Source organism: Alternaria ethzedia, assembly GCF_023757985.1.
Source record: "Alternaria ethzedia strain BMP 0044 chromosome Unknown scaffold_3, whole genome shotgun sequence".
Taxonomy (NCBI): Eukaryota; Fungi; Ascomycota; class Dothideomycetes; order Pleosporales; family Pleosporaceae; genus Alternaria; species Alternaria ethzedia.
This window is the reverse complement of record NW_026056196.1, coordinates 191503-213177: the sequence shown is the minus strand read 5'-3', so window position 1 is coordinate 213177 and position 21675 is coordinate 191503. Positions and strand designations below refer to the sequence as shown.

Here is a 21675-nt window from a genome sequence, read left to right as displayed (position 1 = left end):
GAATGATGACAGGAGTGTACACGAAGCTTTTTTAAGATATGAATATATTGATGCATTTGAAAAATGCTTCTATAGTAGCGCCAGAGGGCGGAAATGGTATCATAAAGCGACATTACAGCGACGCTGCAAGTACAAGGAAAGACGAGGAAATTTTTGCGCGATCTACGCGATGCTTCATATCGTGCGTGGGTATAGGTCGACATAACGGTCTGAGCATTAGCATGCGCGGCACGCTTCAAGACCACGACTGCCAACTTGGCTTTTTCTGACTTGAACCGCGTGGGGGGTATGGCGACTCCCGCGCGGTTGGCGGTGGTGGCATGGGAGTGGGACTTCTTTCCCTCCTGGATTCTTGGCTTATCGCCGTACCGGGCAGGGGAGTTATGGGTAGCCTCTTCTCTGTGGGCGAGAGAGGGTGCGATGCCAGAGGAGCAACGCTTGCTGGCGACGTTGGCGATGCAGGTGACATGGGTAGTGGAGGGAGTGCCTCCAAGTCGTGCCCTTCGAAGAGATGAGTCGATCGCATGCTGGATGCTCGCGAGTTGTGGCCTGTGGTGTAACGACCAAGCTCGATGTCCTCGTAATCGCGGTCGCAGATCATGTCGGCTGTCATAGTTGACACAGGGCGGTCAATGCCAGTGGGTGTCGGCATCGCCGAGCTGGTTGGCGACATGGTCACTTGCACCTCTTTGTGCACATGCACACCTCCATGCGGGTCGACAGTGGTACCAAGGTGAGAATCGTAATATCCCTTGGTGCTGTTGGCCCAGCTTCCGCCTGTAATGCTCGCACCGAACTTCCTCCACGAGTTCTTCGACTTGGTGTGCGCACTATCCTGGCGATCATCGGTACCAGCTGGTGTTCTTGTCTTGGATCGCTGACTGAGCTTTTCCTGGAAGAAATGTTTGAAGAAGACCTTCATGGCGGGCGCATTGGCGCATAAGCATCCGATGTACAGCTCGAGCATGCAAGTAAGAAACAGATTCCATGTGTGCCATGTCACGTCGTAAGTGCCATAGAAGGTGTACCAGCTGTAGTAGGCTCGCACAGCTCCCAGTGCGACGACACCGTAACCCATGGCAAAGATACCGAACAACGCCAGCTTTTGTCGGATCGGTATCTGAAGATTCCAGTAAAGGAACGTAGGAAGAACGGCAGTCAGGGCGTCTTGGGCGCAGGATATGATGCTGGCAGCGAAGACGTCGGCACCTTCGTCGAAGCAGTGGAACTCGTAACCTTGTAACTTTTTGATGATGTTTACTTGATCCCAGAATGCTGAGATGGGTTGGCAGCCCAAGATAGGTGCCAAGGTCAAGGCAATGGTGTAGGCGATGATGAAGCCGATAGTGGCCCAAGTCACCCATACGAATGTCTTCGACACGGCGCGGGCCGAGAGGCGTCGGTAGAAGAGAAGAATGGAGACTTTGACGAGGCCAGTTGCAACACAGAAGACACATTCGGTTGCGAGTACGTATTTCCGTGCGTTAACGATGATTTCCGGTTCGAAGAGATAGTTTAGGTCCCAAATATGTCGGTCGAATGCTTGGTTGGTTGCTGAGAAGCATTAGCTAGATAGCAATGGACCGGTTTGAGATCCTACCTAGGGGATATATGACTGTCAAGGCGATAACTGGAGGCTAGGATTGTTAGCGTAGCCATGATGAGTGATCACTGATAACTCACAAGGGCAGCTAACATCAACCAGTCGTCCCAGCCGGGACATCGTTGATGAAAGATTCTGACCCATAACCGTACAAGAGTCATAACGACGGTAATAGGTCCAAGTACACACGCAATCCACAGGACGGCGTTTGGTCGAAGTGTAGGGTTGACATAGTTTGGTGTTGGCCAACTCAGTTTGACCTCGATGGGGGGGTTTATGCCACCAGGCATGATGAAGATGATTCGTTAGGTTGTGTGGTGCGTGGAACGTTGTCAAAGTTCGAGACAGTTGAACAACGGCTTTTCGAGTGAAGGGATGCCTACCATTTGTGCATGGTGGCTTTTGAAGTACCAAACCTGTTAAATGGGAGAGGAGCATGGGGGCGTAAGACATCCGCCAGGGCTTGACAAAAGTGGGCCGACCACAAAAAACAATTCCAATGGTCGACCAATACAGCGTTTGGGAACGATGACCGTTAAGGTGCGCATAACGGCAGTCGAGAGCTTGCCCGGCTATGTACCCACCCGCATATACGAGCATCGACGCGGAGATGGGATATACTCCGTAGACGATGAACCGCGTGGTCGTTGTTAGTCTAGGATACTGATCGGTGAGAAATAATGATACCTCTTGTGGTACTGTTCAACACGACTTCGAGTCCCGGCATTAATGTGCCCATTATGCGTCAGTGATCTCAATTGGGAGTATAGAGCGGACTTGCTGCAGTGAGTAGCAGTTGCTGTTCACGCTTTGCCACACTCCTGTTTTGAAACCTGGAATGGCCTTTTACGTCGAATTACGTTGCATGCGCGTATACTCATGATCCTGGAATGATCAAGGGACGTTGACAGAATTCTAGTGGCCGGTAGTGGACCCGAGAATTCTACCCTGCTTGACCACGACAACGTATTGGAGTTTGACGAAACGCGAGTCCGACCTTGAGTTTCCTCGCGTACGGGTTGTCAAACATGCGTAACCGACAGGGCTCGAGCCAATCTGCAGCGGTCGGGCGCTCCCGCCACGGTGGTCCCTGTCAAGAATCTGTCCGGAGTGGCGCCTTTTCGATCGATACCATCTGCGTCGTACGTGATCGTGTCGGCTATCGAGCTCAATTCTCCCGCAGCCGTGACCGGTGTACGATGAAGTGGTGTCGAGGACCCGTTTGTGACAAGTTTGCATACGGTGGCAAGTGTATGCAGTCACCTCCGAATTGGGAACACTAGAAGGATCAGCGGCTTCGCAGCATCTGTAACGATGTGAAATGGAAAGGTCCGAGAATTAGTCGCGGAGATGACAGGAGACGCAGTATGCCGTCATCCCCCATGCGCGATGATTCGCCCACGTCCACAATGCATGCATGGTGTGTTCTAAGATTGAAGGTAAGGTAAGAGAATTTGAAGCAAAAAAGTAAAGACGCATAGGTCTGGAGCTGTCAGGTACCGGTCAGAGTGTGCGTTCGTACCCCCGGCTTGTGTGCATCAAACCTTGGCGTGGTGTGGTGGGGTGCGGGACCGGAAGGTGGGGGCGGGTGGATTCTGGAGCGAAAGCGGACGCGAGAAACGCAACAGCGGCATGCCTACCTATGTAGGATAGAGCGCTGCGATGAAGTCGCAGTGATAGTCGAGAGATACCTGTTTCCGCGGCTACAGCGTAGGCGTTCAGCCCGAAGGGCGTTGAAGAGAGGGGTTACGCCCGTAGGACGCAAAAATAGTCGCGGAATCAGGATGGCAGCCTCGCCCTAGTACCCAAACAGCAACGCGCTCTGTGAGCATCTAAGCGACTGAAGCTTCACGATAGTTGTTGCATCGTCCTAAATCCTACAGCGCCCTTTTGTTGTCTCCGCGGGCAGTAACTGATGCAATTGTGAGTCACTCAGAGGGATGAATGATAAGCGTAGTCTACATGCATCCAGATATAAGAGTCTGGTGTCGACGATGATGCCCGTAAACACCCAAAGCACTGCGTACCTTCCAAGTTTTCAATATGACAACCTCTGCCTCGTTCAATGACGCTTTTGAGTCGGCAGTTGCATCCGGCCCTGAGCGCCTGCTGCCCGGTGTGGCTCTCGGTGCTGCAAGAGCACTTCGAAAGGGTATGGTCTGGTTTTGCATGTTTTCTTTTGCCAAAACACTTGCCAGGGCAGTTGAGTTTAGCGTGCGTTTGAGAGCGGCACGTTGAGATGGACTGGGAATATGCGACGGAGCCGTCGGATGCTCGCAGCCGTTCGCACGGTCGGCGACCTCGCTTGTCATTTGTGTTTCTGTTACATGGCCTACAGTTCGCGGCTAACGTGATTCACAGCTGCTACTTCGGAACCAGATGACTTTCTTGCTGCATTTGGCACACTGCAGCTTGACTCCACGTCGCCACCAGTATCGACGAAGACGACCGTATGGCTGGCATCTTGCACGAAGCTAGCGACGGCTATCGCAGCCTTGCAGTGCGTCGAGCGTGGGCTGTTTTCGCTCGACGAACCCACTGACACCGATCGTTTACTGCCTGAATGGAAGAATTCTGTTGTCCTGACTGGCTGGAACGCTGATGAACCTATCTTACAACCTGCAAAAGAAAGGTTGACATTGCGAAGATTGCTGACGCATACGAGCGGAGTCGGCTACGACTTTCTCGCGGCTGACCTCGTGAAGTGGAGGCAGCATCGCAACGAAGAAAGTCTCTTCATGCGCACACCTATTACGCAGTGCTTTGCGACACCTCTCATCTTTGAGCCCGGCTCCGGCTTCGCATATGGTGGCGGGCTGGAGCTTGTGGGCTTGATGATCGCGAGGGCCAACAACTGCACGCTGGAAGCATACATGCGCCAATACATCTTTGATGTGTTGGGGATGGATAAGACTTCCTTCTACGTCAAGCACAACAATATCGAGCAGGAGTTGATGCCGATGACCACCCGTCTTGCACCTGATGCAGCTCTCATACCTGGCAACCCACCAGATATGCCACTGGCACAGCCGCTGGATCCTCAAGATGAGTTCGGTGGCGGAGGTTTGTTCGGCAATACCGAAGACTACCTCGCACTTCTAAAGTCGCTTCTCCGGAACGATGGCAAGCTTCTCAAGTCGGAAAGTATCGAGCTCTTGTTTGCTCCATGTATACCACCCGCGGCGCAGGAGTCGCTCGATCAGACGCTGTCCGTCCCAGCCTACGCTGCCATCATGATTCCAGGCGATGCTCCGTTTGGCACTCCTGGTGCGCGGAAATGGTCTCATGCTTTGGGCGGTCTAGTAGCACTCGAAGATGATGCCGAAGGAGGCTTGAAGGCTGGCACCTTGCGATGGGGAGGTGCACCGAATCTGAAGTGGTGGATCGATCGCAAGGGCGGTACTTGCGGCATCTTCGCAACGCAGCTTTTGCCCGCTGGCGAAACCCGACACGCGTACCTGGGCAAGATGTTTGAGAGAGCGGTAGCTGCGATGTAGATGGCAGATTTGCTATGAGTGCTACTACGGGTCAGGCATATGAATGGGCATCAATGGCAATGGCATCTTCCCCTATTGCGACGATTTCTCTATTGAGGACCACGAGGTGCCCCACTTGCATGAGGCGCTACGTATGCACGGTGATGACAATGGCCTGCGCCGCTGATTACCCAGCAGATTCTGCCCATGACGTAGGCGAACTTCTGTTTCCGCCGGCAAACCTCTTCTCTGCGCTCAACTGACCTGCCCAATCACGATGAAGGACAGCTCTGACCGCCTTCGCACAATCGGCTAGCGGTGGCTTACTCACCTTCTGTCCGCCGGATACGGACGCTGGTGTCGGCAATATTCTCGCCATGTCGCATGGAACAGATGCGGGAGATGTGCAGGTGAGCAAATCTTTCGCTCATGACGGCCACGCGCGCCAGATACTTAGGGCGACGGGCAGCTGTCAAGCGATTGAACGATTGAAGCTTGTTCATCGCCATTGACAGCACCCGCGTCCATCTCCCGAAAACACGGTCACGACTAGTCGTACCGTCGCGCGTTAGATCCACACGATCCACAACGGCCTCGTCGTCGGGCTGAACATTTACTATTATTGTTCCGACAGCCGAGCGCTGGCAATTTCTATCGCTTTCCAGCGCGACAGCCACTCTCACAACCTTGGTCGAGGAAAGAGGAGATTGCGATCAAGATGCAGAACGAAGACCTGGATATCCTGCGCAATGAGGCGAACGCAAGCCCTGAGCGCTTCGCAAATTGGGACCCGCACCGCCAGTTTCGCGAAGAGTACCACAGACGGCACTTGCATGACCAGACACCTGATGAGCGCCTGCGCAACATCGAAGCACACGAACGAGGAGAGCGCACCCAGAGCGAGATATCCTTCCCAACAGAAGCAGTAGCATCACCCATCAGAGAAAAGGAAGAGGAGGTTGCCTCGCCTCTCTCACGGCACAGCACATCTTCGGCTTCGACTGTTAGCTCTGCAAGCTCTGCATCCACACATAGCGCACGTCTCGAAGAAATACGCACCGCCCGCTCAACCCCCGCACGCGACCGCCGACCGACCGTCAATTCGCAGGCCTCGAGCGGCAACTACCTGACACTACATCCCACTGAACGCAACCCCGAAGCTATCCGCCGAATCGAGACACACAGAAGTCAGCATGCAGGCACAGTCGGTGCATCGCGCGTCGATTCGCGGTTATCGAGGACCCTCACACGCCGTCGTACAGAGAAGCCATTGCCGAACCTAGGAGCTGGCAAGCCTTTCCCCCCGCTGCTACCGGACAGGGAAGAATATGTAGTCGAGTTCGACGGCGTCGACGATCCGCTGCATGCGCAGAACTGGCCGATGAAGAAGAAGATTGGCATTGGTGCTATCCTAGCATTCGACGCCCTCACAGCCACCATGGGTAGCAGTATCTTCTCGGCCGCTACAGGAGCAGTATCGCAACAATACGGTGTTGCCAATGTTGTGGGCACTCTAGGAACGAGTTTGTTCGTTTTTGGATATGCCTTTGGACCTTTGGTAAGTGAACGCTGACCATAGACTGCGGTCAGATATGCTAACAACTTCTAGATGTGGGCACCTTTCTCGGAGCTGTATGGCCGAAAACCTCCCCTCATCATCGCCGCCTTTGGTTTTGCCATCTTCAGCATCGCCGTCGCCGCAGCCAAAGATATCCAGACCATCATGATATGTCGATTCTTCGCCGGTCTCTTCGGCTCCTCTCCTCTCGCTATCGTCGCCGCCGTCTTCGCTGATATGTTCGACAACAAACTCCGCGGTCTCGCCGTCGCAGTCTTCTCCGCAACCGTCTTCATGGGCCCTCTACTCGCACCCTTCATCGGAGGATTCATCACCCAGAGCGATCTTGGATGGCGGTGGACCGAATACATCAGCAGTTTTATGGGCTTTTTGTCATTCGCTCTGCTCTTCTTCTTCATGGAAGAGACATACCCGCCTGTCGTGCTGATCAACAAGGCGAGCGAGCTGAGGAGACGAACCAAGAACTGGGGTATCCACGCCAAGCAGGAGGAAATTGAAGTCGACTTCAAGGAGCTGATCGTTAAGAACGTCAGCCGACCGATGCGCATTCTCTTCACCGAGCCTATTGTACTGCTCATCACCATCTACATGAGCTTTATATGTAAGTTGGATCACCCCGTCTTGTTACAAGAACTGAGCTAACAATTCTAGATGGTTTACTCTACCTCTTCCTTACCGCATACGCCCTCGTCTTCCAAGGCGTCTACGGCTGGAGTCCCGGCATCGGCGGACTTGCCTACTTCGGCATGGTCGCTGGTGAAGTGATCGCTTTCATCATCATTGTCGTCGACAACCCACGATACATCAAAAAGCTGGAAGCCAACAACAACATTCCCGTCCCAGAATGGCGCCTACCCATCAGCATGGTCGGTGGTGTGCTCTTCGCAGCCGGTCTCTTCTGGTTCGGATGGACAGGCTACACCGGCAATGTTCACTGGATCGTCCCTGTCCTGAGCGGTCTCTTCACCGGCTTCGGAATCTTTTCCATCTTCCTCTCGCTTCTCAACTACATTGTCGACGCGTACCTTATGTTTGCTGCTTCCGCTATTGCAGCAAACACCTTTATGCGGTCCATGTTTGGTGGAGTCTTCCCACTATTCGCAACCTTCATGTTCAATGGTATGGGAATCCAATGGGCCAGTACACTGCTTGGCTGCGTGGCGCTCGTACTTGTACCGATGCCAGTGGTCTTCTATGTATTTGGTAAGAGAATCCGAGGCAAGAGTAACTTTGCACCTGCGCCAGATATCGCTCAAGACAAGAGGAGAGATGAAGAGAGCAAGGGAAGCGAAGGTGTTGAAGCGGGAAGTGGTGAGACGACCGAGCGGGAGAGCCTGGACAGGGCGAGGAGTAAAGATGAGTAGAGTTCTCATCGTGTTTCCAATTTCTTTTCATCTGGGCTTAGCGAGCACATATACCTTTTAATTTCAACCTTTCACCCTAATCAAATGTTTGAAGAGCTAGAACAATGTCCATGATTAGGAATACACGACGCAGGCAACGGGTATAGCTTTCCTGCATTCAATGAATAACAGACATGGTATCAATTCCTTTCCTCTATCCACTACACATCTATGGCAGTACATACCCACCGTCAATAATACAATCGCTTCCTGTCATATAACTCGACGCATCACTACCCAAGTACAAAAACAACCCCTTAATCTCCTTGACATTACCCTGTCTCCCCAGCGGAATCATCCTCAGCCCCTCATTAATTACCTGCGGCCCAGCCCCCATCTTGGTATCAAAGAACCCCGGGCTCACAATATTCACCCTCGCAAACTCCCTCCACTCCCTCGCCAGCGACTTGCCCAAATGCGAGATAAACGCCTTGGTACCGTTGTAGATGGGTTGGTCGATGGGTACATTAACAATGTGCGCGGAGATGGAGCTGGTGAGGATCAAGTTGCCAAATCCCTGTTTCTTGAACACCTCGCCGGCGTACTTGGCGCAGAAAACGGGGCCGTCGACGTTGACTTTCATGAGGTTGTGGTAGCTGTCGAGGGTTTGGTCGAGGAGCGGCTTGCTGTCTCCTGTGCCGGCGTTGGCGACGAAGACGTCGATGCGGCCGAAATCCTCAACCACTTGTTGCACGGCTTTTTGGACTGCCTCGGCGTTGATCTGGTTCACGCTGTAGGCTTTTGTCTTTACGTTGTGTGTCTTTGCGAGGTTCTCAGCGCGTGTTATGGCGGCGCTGTTGGAGTTGTACCACAGGGCTACGTTGCCGCCTGCTTCGGCCATGGCGTCGGCTACGGCTCCACCGATTCCTTCGGCTGCGCCGTTGACGACGATGACTTTGCCTTTCATGCTGAATTGTTGCATGACGTTTGTGGGTGTGTCAGGGACGGGTTTGGGGAAGCCGGGGCGTGGCGCCTGGCATTCTTCGACGGACATGGACATTTTGACGGTTTGGAGGGAGAAAGATATGCTGCAGAAGCTTGTCAAAGAGTTGTGAATTACGCAAAAAGACGAGTTACTTGCTGTCTTGTATAGTAAGAAGTCGGAGTCGGAGGTCTTCGACTTATGTATCTAGACGCGTGAAATTAGGCGGAGGAAGGTCTGCCGAGTGAGGCTCAAAGGCCGCGACTCTGACAGTGCAGCTCTTACCCCGCCGAGCAAAACATGGGATGGCATTGCGTCACGGGGTGGTGTTGCGGGGCAAATCTGGAGGACTGTCGTCCGGATGGGGCGGGATGGTTCCTGAATTGGGATGGTGCCCGTTGCGCTCGGCTTACCTTCCTTCTGAGCAAGCGGCTCGTACCGTGTCTTCTACCGACTGCGTTGTTCTTTTGTAACTTCCTTCCACGATACTTTGCTGGGTGTTGAGTGCGCTTTGGCTCGGCTGGAATCTCGGAGTTGTTGTTAGACCTTGAGATGCAGAGGATCAGGTAGACCACCACGATTTTATCGCCTCTCATCAACTCTTTCGCCGGGCGCTGCCATGACACGTCCTTTGCGGCAACCGGATTCCATTCTTCGCACGGCAGTCTGCTTCTGTACGCTATGAACTGTCACTGTTGCGCATCGTACTAGATACGGTAATCTGGAGTACGAGGAGGACAACAACGTTCACGTAGCCTCGCACACGACGATGAGGTAGCAGTCTACTTCGCTCAAGACCTGAGCATACTCTTCGGTAACTTTCTTCAGTCAGAAGCCTTCAGTATGAGACGACGAAGCAAAAGAAGGCTATAAGTAAGGCAGTTGTTAGGGTGTCGAGATGTGTACTACACTGCAGTTCTAGTGTAGCCGGTGCGACTGGATGAGGCAGGGAGATCTTTCACGTTCATGCTGCACTCGCCAAAGCACACTTCAAACTCTGTCACATCCATCGAGCCTCTCGGCGAGTTGTCATAGTCCACTATATTAGGCAACGCAGGCGGTCGGCAAGGAACAACTTGTGGTTTGACGGGGTATTACCAAGGAACCGTGCTCACCTTTACCTTTCTTCACTATTAAAGAGCACGACGAGCCTGTGGGCTTAGCGTGCACGGTCTGCCGCTAGCTGGCTCCGGCCGCAGGCTCACAACAAGCTTCCAAGGTTCCAAAGTTGCTTTTCGAACTACACTGTGGACACACGACCCTACATCGGACTTGAAAACACCAGCACCACCCATCAACGCAAGGGTTCGCAAAGATGGTCTTCAGATTCTTAGATCTCCCAGCAGGTACGCAATCCCCGTCTTTCACTCTATTCACTTGACTTGCACATCAGACAGCGCTGACCTCATGCAGAGCTGCGCAACCGCATCTACGAGATCGTTGCGGCAGGCAAGGACGAGCCGCTGTCTATATCCCAACTACTTTTTAGAGAAGACGGCAACTATGCGGGCCTTACGAGAGCTTGTGCTCAGATTCGAGCTGAATATCGGCCAATGCAGCGTCGCAGGGCCAAACTTTCCGTGGACTTTTCAGACCTTGATGACTTTACTCGAACCTTTCTCACTTCATCCGCGGATATGATGATCCTTCCTCTTGAGGTTCACGTCCGTGTATCTCTCATCAAGCCAGGACGGACTCTTCATTTCGACTCACTTCCAATCCTCAAAGTCAAAGTCGAGAACCCCCGCTTGGATATTAGAATCGTGATCGCTACTGTCCAAAAGGGGTTCCGTGTCAGAGGCGGTGGCCCGCATGACGCGGCCGCTCTAGCAACTATCGCCTTGACGCAAGCACAGGACCTGAACTCGCTGCTCCTTCATTCAAACAAGGACTGGCACGCATGTATCAGCAACGGTTTCATTGGCGAAGTCTACATACAGATGCAACGCGGGCTTACACAGGTTGAGATTGTCTTCGTGGGTAAGCTTGGTTGGAGGGAAATACCTAAAGAAATAAGAGCCTCCGAGGAGTGGCTTATCTCTCACGGCCTGCAGGCTTCGGCATCACATAGTCATCGCATCAACGTCACTTTCCTTCACTCCGTGGAATAGTACTGGAGCTTTCATTGAATGTTATTTCCCTGACGTAAATGGTAAACAGAGAGATACAGAATGCAATCATCCATTGCCCACTACGTAATAAGTAAACTGTCAGTCCACAGGTGACTCACCGCTCTCTATAGGTCATAGCGCTACTGCCTGGGCTCACGTGCGGGTAAACTAATTCCTGCCTTCGCTTACAACGAGTCGCTACCTTCGCTATCAAACTCTCGATAAGCCACCACGTTTACATCTGACTCTCCGTCAAATACTACCGTCTTCCAAGTTACCCATTCGCTTCAAGAGTACCAAAGTCATCATGACCTTTCGCTTCCTCGACCTCAGCTCGGGTATGCTACTTCCCTCATTCTGGATCGCGCGAGAGGAGCTACTAACATTGTTTAGAGTTACGCAATATGGTGTACCAATTCGCATCAATCAACGACGCATACTTCTCTATCCGACATGATCCCTCTCTTCAGTCCAGCAACTACGCTGCGCTCACAAGAGTGTGTGTCCAGATTCGCCGAGAATACCGTCCGATCCAACGTCGCAAGGCTAAGGTTTGGATCAGTCTTGCAGATGTCGACCATTACGCTCGGACATTCCTGAGGACAGCCGAAGACACCATGTCCCTCCCTTCTAAAATACGCGTCAAGGTACCATTCACGTCAACCTCCGACTTCGGTTCAGACTTCAGTATCATTTCGGTTATCAAGCTTAAGGCTGCCCACCCTGGCCTAGACTGCAAGTTGGTGCACGCCACCATTAGGAACGACTCGGCTCTCGCGCAAAAACACATGTTCTTCCGGGCTATGAACAAAGCTCGTGATCTTAACGCACTTGTTTTTCATGCGAACAAGAAGTGGCTCGAGGATATTAGCAACGGTATTATCGGAGATGTGCTGATCGAAACCAGCACATGTTTTGTTCAGAATGGATCAATTTGTATCTGCTTTACGGGTGTCCACGCCCTCGAGAACTACAGAGAAGCAACCAGCGCGCCTAACGCTTGGCGCAGCGCTCGCGGTCTTGACCTCCCACTATCAAACGGTCATCATGTTGCACGGTTGTTTCTTGCACCTGACTCACTTCGGCGAGGTTGAAACACCAGTCAACCCAAGGTTACAAGCGTATCGCCTGATGAGCATGCGTTCCCGAGTATGTAGTAGAAGAAGTCAATGATAATTCGATTCAACCAGCTAGTTGCCTGACCATTTCATGTTCCAAAAGATTTCTTTATCTCCCAGAGGCTATGAGCAGGTCGGTGCTCACTGTACGCCGGTTCAGAGTCTGGTAGAGCTCGCGTAGTCAATCATCTTTCGTGAGCGCTCCTCCCCGCTCACTTACCATATTGCTCTACGCGAACTTTTGTGCTAGCGATACTTCTTAGTCGAGAAAACCGAATTGGGTGGGTATGATATAGATTTCGGACGTTGTGATTCGCTAGTCTGCTCCGCACCGCAGTACCATAGGACGAAGTGGATGAACCAAGCTTTCGCCTCGCACTTAGATGTGAGTCAGGAGTAAAGATATATAACACGGTCGCACCGCCTAGATGGCGATACCTCTGCATACCGATCTCGATCCGCGAACACGCTCACTTCAAAGCTACCATCAAAGAGACTTACATTCCACGTCCCGATCTACCACACAGTCACGATGACTTTCCGCTTCCTCGATCTTATACCAGGTACGAGATTCTCTCCGCCTCTTTTGCAAGACGAAAAACTAACGATAGACAGAACTGCGCAATCGGGTGTACCACTTTGCTTCCTTGTCTGAAGAACAACTCATCTCAAGCATGAGATATCAGCCTGATCCCTCTCTCTCGGGCATCGGTGCCGGGCTCACGAAAGTTTGCCGGCAGATTAGAGCTGAATACTTGCCCATTCAGCGTCGTGAAGCGGTAGTCGCGTTCCATTGGGACAACATCGAATACATGCAGGAATGGTTCGATGAATTCTACCCAGCCGGGCCCGATTCGAGCGGCGGTCCTCGCGTCGTGCGGCTTTTATGGGGCAAGCCACAGGATACTTCACAGAATGTTTCAAGACATGATCCCGCTACAGGCTTGGCTATGATTGACGATATGGAGGAACTACTAAGAATCCGCGCGCATTGGACATCGGTTCGCTTCGAAGTTGCTCTGGAAGACTCATACCATACACCCGATGAGTCCGATCCCAACCTTAGCGGCCTGGCAGAGAGAGACTGCCACAAACTGTGTCTTCTTCTTCATTATGACAATCCCACCTGGCTCAACGCTTTACGGAAAAACGTATTCGACAGCATTATCATCGATTATAATTCTCGGCATGCGCCCCCAGCTGTATATCTAGAGGTTGGACGACACGGAATATATTCGCGACACTACTCCATGCAGGAAGTTGAGGACAATATTGAACGAACCTTGAGGGCCAATTGCGGCATGCGAGTTATAGGGTGGGACTCTTCGATAGGTATGCCGTAAAGAGGCTACTGTCAATGAGCGCGGTTTAACAGCGGACGGAGGGGGGAGCGATTTTAAGCAATGTAATCATGATCGAAAATTACATCATGGGGGAGCATAATTCATGTCGTACTGTACACGGATGTCTCTGGGAGTTAGGGTATGGCTGTGTTAAAAGTCCACAACAATTTAAACAAAGTTTACTCGTTAATACATGATACTGTGAGTGCAGCAATGCGACAGCTACCTAGGTATTCTGGATGCCCAGATAACGATCGCGGGGATGATGACGTCATGGCCCAGACAGGTCTCAGGGTCCGCTCCTTCTACCACGACCTACGGGTCTTTCCTCACTGAATGCGTCTCCTGATGTGAACTCTGACCTCCCTTCAGATAGATCAGGCTGCAGTTTCGATTTCTGCCAGGCTCTACCGCTCCCGCTACCGTCTTGCATATAAGAGGGCGCTTGCCTGTACTCGAGTTTGCTCCCACCACAGCCACCACAGCATCGTTCGGTACTCAGTACCCTTATCTATTACCACTTATTGCGTTGTCCCCGTGTCTTGCATCGCAACTATCCCAGCAGCCACTTGTTTGCAGAGGGGACTTTCTATCTAATTCAGGCTCCCACCTCACCTGCCTCTATCATACCACCACTACGATAAGCAAAAGCGATCACGCTGAAGCAAAGTCACGACGCGTTTCAACACAATAGCACGTTTGAATACCCTACAATGGCACGTTCTTGCTCTTGGTCACGAGCCCGATACCGGAGGTAAAAGTTGGAGGGAATTGCTCTCTGCACAATTGCAACCACCTTCAAGGGCAGCTCGCTTTCTTTTTCAGGGTCTGAGCCTGGGTACTCTGAATTGATGACCTGTCGCCGTGACTGCAACTGGCACTGCAATGCTGCCTTCCTTCGCAGGTACAATAGGAAAGACCTACCCACAACCACGCGATTGAATCACGCGCTCCTTCCACGTTCTTGGATTATTGGTACGATGACATCGTATTAACACTTTTCCCTCCAAACTTTATGATACCAACACCACACACAATTATTACAATGGCGTGCCAAGCATCCCCGCTCTCTTACCTGAGGCCTGGCCTCGAAGTGACTTCCAATTCAGGCAATTTCCTCAGTCACCGTCAGAGACGTTGGTGGCGATTATCGTTGGCGTTTCCTCGCTCACCTTTACTTCGCAAGAGATAAAAGAACCTCCATGGTCTACGCTCCATTACTTCTACATCCCGCATTTATCTTGAATATTTGATTATCACTATTTCCCACGCTATCAGCAGCTTCTCTCAAACCCAGCAACAAGCCGGAAGTACAAGACCTCATGGCGTAAGTCCCCTCTCTTCACACGTAGAGCTTATGATTTCCCCACAAAGCTCTCAGTATTGGTTTGATGGACTCTGCTAACTCAGACAGCCCTACTCGCCCGAGCACCCCACCCCCTTCCCGTTCTTCTCCCAGGAAGTTTGGTCATCCGCCAGTCGTTCCTGCCCCTTCTACACCAACTTCACGCCGAAATGGCTTCAAAGGTGGTTTCAACGTCATCATGGGCTCGGAGCATGCTACTGTGCCGCCCTCCCCTGGACTGCCTGTACCTGGCTTCGCGGCACTCACCATGAGTCCTGTCCCTGCCCGGGCCCTGCCCATCCGCCAGAGCAAGCGCAAGCGTGGAGGCCACGCGCGCACTGATGCTGGTGTCAAGAAGAAGACCAAGAAAAAGCCAGATGGCACCATGGCTAAGTTGGTCGATGCTGCTCTCAAAGAGAAGGTCGGCACCAGCGACCCCGCTCTGCAGAAGCCGTTCCGCTTCATGGACCTCCCCGGAGGTAAGTCACTTGATTCTGGCCTATTTGACACAATCTGACTCTTGACAGAACTCAGGAACCAGATCTACATGCACACCCATGGACGTCCCAAGCAGGCCCTCCTCGTTTACCGCCCGCGCCTTGCCTCTCTGCGTCCCCGCACTCGTCTCGATCGCGGCCGTACTTTGGCGTCTGACATCGTCGACCAGGACCAGGAAAAGAAGATCTCGGGCGGCAACAACAAGTCTCGTCTTTCCACTAAGCCCAAGCCCAAGACAGAGCCTCGAGAGACTAACCGTCCCTTCTGGGGCCTTACCCAGGTATGCCGTCAACTCAGGGCTGAGTACCGTCCCATCTACATGGCCAAGCAGGAGATCGGCATGGACCTCACCGAGATCGTGGACTACCTCAAGACTTTCTATCCGACCGCCACGGACGTCGTCTCCAACCTCGGTCCTCCAGGAGAGCGCAGTGAGGACGCGCCTTTTGTGGGCAACCTGACCATCGCGGTTGGAGACAAGCCCAACGAGCTGGAGCGTGCTAGTGATGGCATCGAGGTCTTTACTCTTCTTGACATCTGGGCCAACAGCCTCAAGATTGAAGCTGGGTTCGGTCGCTACCTCAAGGCCAACTACGTTGCCGAGACTGATGGTGAAGCCAAGGACCTGTGAGTTTCCCTGTCTCTTTCATCAAACGATCTATTCGCTGACCATCTTACAGCTACCGCCTGTTCGGCCGTCGCGTCCTTCAGAACCGTCAATGCTCTAGCATGAACGGAAAGTGGCGCTCTATCCTCCGTAGCCGCTCACTGGCGTCAGTTCGTATTCATCGCAAGCCCGCCCAGCGTGACACTGCTCCAATTCCTGCAGCTCCTGCTATGGTAGCTCTGGCAGCAACTCTAGGGGTAGTAATCCCTGCTACCCCTGCCGTCACCAAACCCTATCTCCACATCATCTTCAAGAAGGAGTCTGCTGAGCCTTGGATGACCCAGTTTGAGTCGGTCGTTCCTACTGGTTGGTTGTCCAAGCACGGCTTTGGCGGCATGGAGCACTTCGAAGTCAAGGTCGGCGTCGACCAAGACGACTCCAACTAGCTGCCTGTTCAGAGCTGTCATCTATGGTGCGACGTTAACGTTCCCAAAAGTTGCCATCTTGAATGGACAGCAGCGCATGCGAATATTTCTTGGGCGTTGGACAGATATCTCTACCGGGGTGTTCGTTGACATGCTCAAGATTGGTAACATTTACGAGGTTTTACATATGAAGGTATATCAACTTGATGATCGAAAGGACACGTTGGCAACGCAGCTTGCACGCCGCACCTTGAATATCATCTATCTAGCAGGAATCAATAGTTCGATTCAGGACACCCTGGTTCCCTTCTGCATTGTTGTGACAACTGATACCGGACCACATGCTCAAACAGGATGTCAAAATGAAGAGGCTGATGTAGTTTGTTTCTAAGAAAAGAAAACCCACGCCCATTTGCTTACCTCGGCCAATCAGATCGACATGTTCTCCACAGAGATACACGCGTTTTTCCGAGTGCCCACATCGCGATGGGACTGCAAGAAACACATTTATCGCCGAAGCATGTCTATAATCGTGCGCATAACGTCTTTTCCAAGGACGCTGGAAGCTCTGCGCGTGTGACCGCACGTGCGCGACGTCATGCCCCACTGCCAGCTGCCGCGCCAAACTTCGCTCGCGGCTCCGCCCCAGTGCATCGCGAACCAACTACATCGCACCGGCTATCGCGTTCTACGAGCCGCGGCCTAAAGCCCACCTATTTCCAGGCGGAGGACGTTCCTTCTTCCCCCCTGAAGTCGCGATCCTGATGCGCAGCCCCCTGCATTCGCTAATGAGACAGGTACCGTTTGATGGGTCGCAACAACATGCGCGTCCTCTCGTGTCGAGCAGGCTGGAGCCCCTCGTTCGCTGCGATGCTTTTCCCGCGAGCCAGGGAGCTAGCATGCGATGAGACAATTGACATCCATTGACATCTAGACTTCCCGTCTTCCGCTGGTACAGAACCCCCAAGCGCACGCGCATCCCAGTAAAGCCGTGGTACTGTGAGGTCATCGACAGGGATGACGGCCAGCCGCAACCTCATACACGCCCATAGCTCACCAGCCCCTCCCCGGTCGCTTGGTGTTTTATTTGTTCTTGGGCTTTCAAGAGATTGTGTCGTCCATATGTCTCTTTATGTCGTTTAGGTGTCACTTGGCCAACAACTTCGACGATACTTTCTGCTGCCACTGTACTTCCGAACCCGAATCGCCGTCCCATCCAGACATGTCGCGTCCACAGAGCATGCCTGATTTCGCCGCGCTCATGGAATCTTCCATGTCGCAGGCTGTCTTTGAGTCTTCCAGTTCCAACTTCGAGAAGCGCATCCACAGTCATAGTCGACGACAGACATCACCAGAGCGAAAGCCTCAGAATATGAGGAAGAAGCCGAGCATCTCGCTCGCTGCTGGACTGATGATGAACACCGACACCCCACCAGCGACTGGATCACTATCGCCGCGCAAACGAAGCCAGAGCCGGCCGGCCCAGGAAAAGAGGGTTGAGATGGAAGAGGGTGGGAATCTGTTCTATGCCTATGCGCAGAGGGTGAGCGATGCCAATTGCACTGTGTGCCATCGACCGGCCAACAACGGCGTACTGACTTGTGCTATAGAGCGACTATCCTGCATCTCCTCCATACATCCTCACCTTCGCCTCGGCCGCCATTTGCACGCAATGGTGGAATCTGGTCCAGCAGGAATATACGTCGTCGTCGCGACCGAGCCCGCAGTATTTCGTGGTCAGGAGCGAAGACATGGAGCTCATAATGGAAGACCCCAGGTTCTCCGATATCCAGAACAAGTGGTTCTATACGTGCCAGGATAGCCCGACATGCCCGCCGATTGTCCTACCTCTGCAACATGCAAACGGTGTTCCCGCCGTCGCGCCTCCGCACCAATGCGAAGAGAAGGCGAGCACATCGGCTATCGACAGCCTGGCGGCAAGTCTTACCCAGCTAGCAAGCATAGTCGAGAGCAATGCCGAGCAAGTCCACGCGCTATCAGTCGCGCAATCGACAGGTCTACAAGCGATGCAGGAGATCAACGAGTCGAACAGTATCCAGATCAAAGCCATCTCCGAATCGCAAATCAAGCTACAAGCACTTGTCGACCAGAACGCGTCGCACTACATAGCCCTGTCCAACACATCCTTCCAGTCGCATGAGCAAAGCAGAATAAGTCAAGAACAGACACGGAAGTCACAAGAGCAAACGCGCAAGTCTCAGGAGCAGACCAAGGACATACTCAAGACGACCGTTTCTCAACTCCAGACCCTGTCCAAGAACCAGATCGAGCTGTCACAGACCTGCCAGGGTATGATGCGCACTATCGAGAACCTCGGCGACTCGGTCACACAGTTCACTTCCAATGTCATTTCGGATACCGCAAGCAACCAGTCACTATCCACTAGCTCCTTCAACGCTCTCGCGACCCGCATCAGCCCGCCACCTCGGAAGCTAAACAGGCGGGTCAAAGGCGTTTGGTACGAGTACGACAACGTGGGTTCGGGCTCACCCAGCGGCACCCCCAGGAAGAGAGTAGACTCGATCAATGTGGACACCCCACCGAAGAGCCCGGTTATCTACAAGCACGTTTGACGGTGGTACGGCTGGCTCCGAAGTGTTCGTTTGACACCCCCAACGCAAGAGGAGATTGACGAGGAAGCACGAAACGTGACACGACCATTGCTTAATACTTAATCATCCTGGTGGATATCGTCGCTTAATGACTCCCTCTCTTACGGTGCTGGAAAGCTCCGTCTGGGCCAGCCGTTTGTGATTTGCATTACATTGGCGTTTGGAGCGAAGATTGTATGATAAGGAAGTGGGTTCTTGATGACAGCGAATCAGCTTTCTATCTCGGAGTGATTGTGTATCTTTTACGAAAAGTATGGGCAGCGCGTCTGGTGCATTTTCGGTGCGCTGATTGTTTGTGTTTACGCGACGTCACCGCTAGTCGTGCCTTCCGCAGTCGGCTCTCAATATTCTAGCCGGCTTCACATCGAATCCGCGTTTTCATCGCTTACTGCTATTGTAATCTCTTGCCGTCGAAAAGTCTCTGCACCTCTGCGAATTCCTCTCCCTTGACGCAACCACAACCAATCCGCCCACTCCATCCTGCAGAACCTGCACCATTACCGAAAGCACATCACCACCTTCACGATGAAGTTCCTCAACACCGCTCTAGTACTTGCTCTGAGCATCTGCAACGTCGCCAACACTGCTGCGGTGCCCATTGCATCTCCCGATGTTGCCATGTTGACCTCCGACGCCGTCGCGAGACAAGATCCACCTTCTCACGGCATGTGCTACCTCTACCTCAACATCGTCGAGAAGAAGCCCCAGAACCCGCAAGATATCGATACCACCGTCTGGGTCGCCCTTTCAGACGGCCAGAACAAGACCATCGAAGGCATGACGTACGTAAACCACTCTCACCATGACCGACTTGCCAGTCATGACAGAAGTACACACATTGACATCACGCAGCTGGGACGACGGTGAGCCTCTCAAAGGCATGCTCAACGGAAAGTCGATCGACGGCAAGCCACCGGGCCAAGCACTCAAGATCCACGGTCTCTTCAAGCCCACGGACACCTTCAGCCTCAGGTGGATCAACATGACTCCGGGTGCCCACTGGGAGTGGTTCAAGTTCCAGTATACTGGTGGTATGGTCGGTACTATCGAGTTCGATGATAGCTTCAAGGGCTGGAAGGATGCTTCGTGCAACCGCACTGAGTGGGTCAACCAGGACCGGGACTATTGGGACAGGCTTTCGACCTGCTACTTCGAGTGCTAGGCATCGTCGGGGAAGATACAAGAGGTACTGATGGTGGGTATGTGTGGTGTCCGGGGCGATGGATTGATCTATCTGCAGACAAGTACTTTCTCTGCACGTGATCTTCGCGTTGCTATCTCGACAAGCTCATGGGTAACATAGAAAGAGTCCATCGAATCTCTTTCGATAGCTCCAATCTTTGGCATATCATTGTGCCACATCGTGTTCTGACGTGCTACGAAGACTGAAACGACGTCCGACGTTCCGCCTCGCCGCCCAATTTGGACACGGAGGATCCACTCCGCCATGTAGCAATATGCGCCCAATCTAAATTGAGTCACGTCCACGCCTTCTAGAATTAACATAGAATAATCCACCAAAAAGCAGCAGGCGATCGCTAAACAAGCATTGTACTAATCTACGGATTCCGGGTCGAACATCGTTACACTGCAGGACTGTATGCATATGGTACTGAAAAAGGACTTGACCATTCCGGTATATAAACCACTCATTCAGCGACGGGAACACGGTCAACAAGATCAAATCCAAACAGCTACTACTCACCGCAGCCTGTTCAATACCATCATCATGTTCATTTCTGCCATTTCCCTCCTCGGTTTCATCACCTCCGCATCCGCTCACGGCTACCTAAAGTCCATCTCTGTCAATGGCGGAGCCAACTACCTAGCCTGGCAAGTCGGCCAAGACGACTACCTCACTCCCGAACCTGTCCGCTACGCCCGTCGCATCAAAGATAACGGACCGGTTCCTGACTTCACGTCCAAAGACATTACGTGCAATGTGGGAGGTAACCTGCCAGCGAAAGGCGTTATACCGGTTGTGCCGGGGGATAAGGTGTATGTTGTTTCTTTCTCCTGCTCTCCTCCCTGGAATTCTCCTGGATGAAAAGCATCAACACACCATCTCCGACTTCGACACTCACGCTGACATCCACCCAGCAAACTCCAATGGGACCAATGGGGCTCCTCGCACTCCGGCCCCGTAATGAACTACCTCGCCTCCTGCGGCACAAACTGCAGCACTTTCAAAGGCGACACCGGAACCCCCTGGGTCAAATTCGATCAAATGGGCTACGACACCAGCAAATCCCCTCCCTGGGGCTCCGACTACCTCGCCAAGCAAGGCGCCAGCTGGACCGTTACCATACCCGCTGGCCTGAAGCCCGGTGAGTATCTGCTCAGGCATGAGATACTGGGGCTGCATGTTGCGGGGACGAGGATGGGGGCGCAGTTTTATCCGGCGTGTGTGCAGATAAAGGTTGGTGGGAGCGGGGAGAAGAGTCTGCCGGGCGGTGTGGGACTGCCGGGGGCGTATGATCCGGATGATAAGGAGGGGGTGCTTGTGCAGCTTTGGCAGGTGCAGGCGGGGCAGAGGGGGTATACGCCGCCCGGGGGGCCGGTGAAGACGATCTAGGGGGGAGTAGAGGGTGAGAGGATGGAACGGAGTGGTG

At 52.9% G+C, this 21675-nt stretch overlaps 10 protein-coding genes across 10 annotated transcripts; 8 read left to right on the top strand and 2 right to left on the bottom strand.

The window, feature by feature from the left end:
* Positions 1-235: 235 nt before the first annotated feature.
* Positions 236-1893, bottom strand: J4E87_001557 (uncharacterized protein; the record flags this gene model as incomplete). The annotated part of the gene is made up of 3 exons (XM_049373199.1): positions 236-1554; positions 1601-1637; positions 1684-1893. 3 exons carry the CDS (start codon positions 1891-1893, stop codon positions 236-238), a joined length of 1566 nt encoding a protein of 521 aa, XP_049236569.1.
* Positions 1894-3600: 1707 nt separating this feature from the next.
* On the top strand, positions 3601-5100 carry J4E87_001556 (uncharacterized protein; the record flags this gene model as incomplete). The annotated part of the gene is made up of 2 exons (XM_049373198.1): positions 3601-3606; positions 4105-5100. 2 exons carry the CDS (start codon positions 3601-3603, stop codon positions 5098-5100), a joined length of 1002 nt encoding a protein of 333 aa, XP_049236568.1.
* A 186-nt stretch (positions 5101-5286) lies between these two features.
* J4E87_001555 (uncharacterized protein) lies at positions 5287-8022 on the top strand (the record flags this gene model as incomplete). Its single annotated transcript, XM_049373197.1, has 5 exons — positions 5287-5291; positions 5363-5489; positions 5714-6637; positions 6689-7259; positions 7310-8022. 5 exons carry the CDS (start codon positions 5287-5289, stop codon positions 8020-8022), a joined length of 2340 nt encoding a protein of 779 aa, XP_049236567.1.
* A 208-nt stretch (positions 8023-8230) lies between these two features.
* Positions 8231-9061, bottom strand: J4E87_001554 (uncharacterized protein; the record flags this gene model as incomplete). The annotated part of the gene is made up of 1 exon (XM_049373196.1): positions 8231-9061. One exon carries the CDS (start codon positions 9059-9061, stop codon positions 8231-8233), a length of 831 nt encoding a protein of 276 aa, XP_049236566.1.
* Positions 9062-10298: 1237 nt separating this feature from the next.
* On the top strand, positions 10299-11094 carry J4E87_001553 (uncharacterized protein; the record flags this gene model as incomplete). The annotated part of the gene is made up of 2 exons (XM_049373195.1): positions 10299-10329; positions 10397-11094. 2 exons carry the CDS (start codon positions 10299-10301, stop codon positions 11092-11094), a joined length of 729 nt encoding a protein of 242 aa, XP_049236565.1.
* A 307-nt stretch (positions 11095-11401) lies between these two features.
* J4E87_001552 (uncharacterized protein) lies at positions 11402-12188 on the top strand (the record flags this gene model as incomplete). Its single annotated transcript, XM_049373194.1, has 2 exons — positions 11402-11432; positions 11488-12188. The coding sequence occupies 2 exons, from the start codon at positions 11402-11404 to the stop codon at positions 12186-12188; spliced, it is 732 nt and encodes a 243-aa protein (XP_049236564.1).
* Positions 12189-15099: 2911 nt separating this feature from the next.
* Positions 15100-16451, top strand: J4E87_001551 (uncharacterized protein; the record flags this gene model as incomplete). Its single annotated transcript, XM_049373193.1, has 3 exons — positions 15100-15379; positions 15428-16025; positions 16079-16451. 3 exons carry the CDS (start codon positions 15100-15102, stop codon positions 16449-16451), a joined length of 1251 nt encoding a protein of 416 aa, XP_049236563.1.
* Positions 16452-17652: 1201 nt separating this feature from the next.
* J4E87_001550 (uncharacterized protein) lies at positions 17653-19024 on the top strand (the record flags this gene model as incomplete). The annotated part of the gene is made up of 2 exons (XM_049373192.1): positions 17653-17973; positions 18041-19024. The coding sequence occupies 2 exons, from the start codon at positions 17653-17655 to the stop codon at positions 19022-19024; spliced, it is 1305 nt and encodes a 434-aa protein (XP_049236562.1).
* Positions 19025-19588: 564 nt separating this feature from the next.
* On the top strand, positions 19589-20225 carry J4E87_001549 (uncharacterized protein; the record flags this gene model as incomplete). The annotated part of the gene is made up of 2 exons (XM_049373191.1): positions 19589-19845; positions 19916-20225. 2 exons carry the CDS (start codon positions 19589-19591, stop codon positions 20223-20225), a joined length of 567 nt encoding a protein of 188 aa, XP_049236561.1.
* Positions 20226-20792: 567 nt separating this feature from the next.
* J4E87_001548 (uncharacterized protein) lies at positions 20793-21638 on the top strand (the record flags this gene model as incomplete). Its single annotated transcript, XM_049373190.1, has 2 exons — positions 20793-21061; positions 21164-21638. The coding sequence occupies 2 exons, from the start codon at positions 20793-20795 to the stop codon at positions 21636-21638; spliced, it is 744 nt and encodes a 247-aa protein (XP_049236560.1).
* Between the last annotated feature and the right edge of the window lie 37 nt (positions 21639-21675).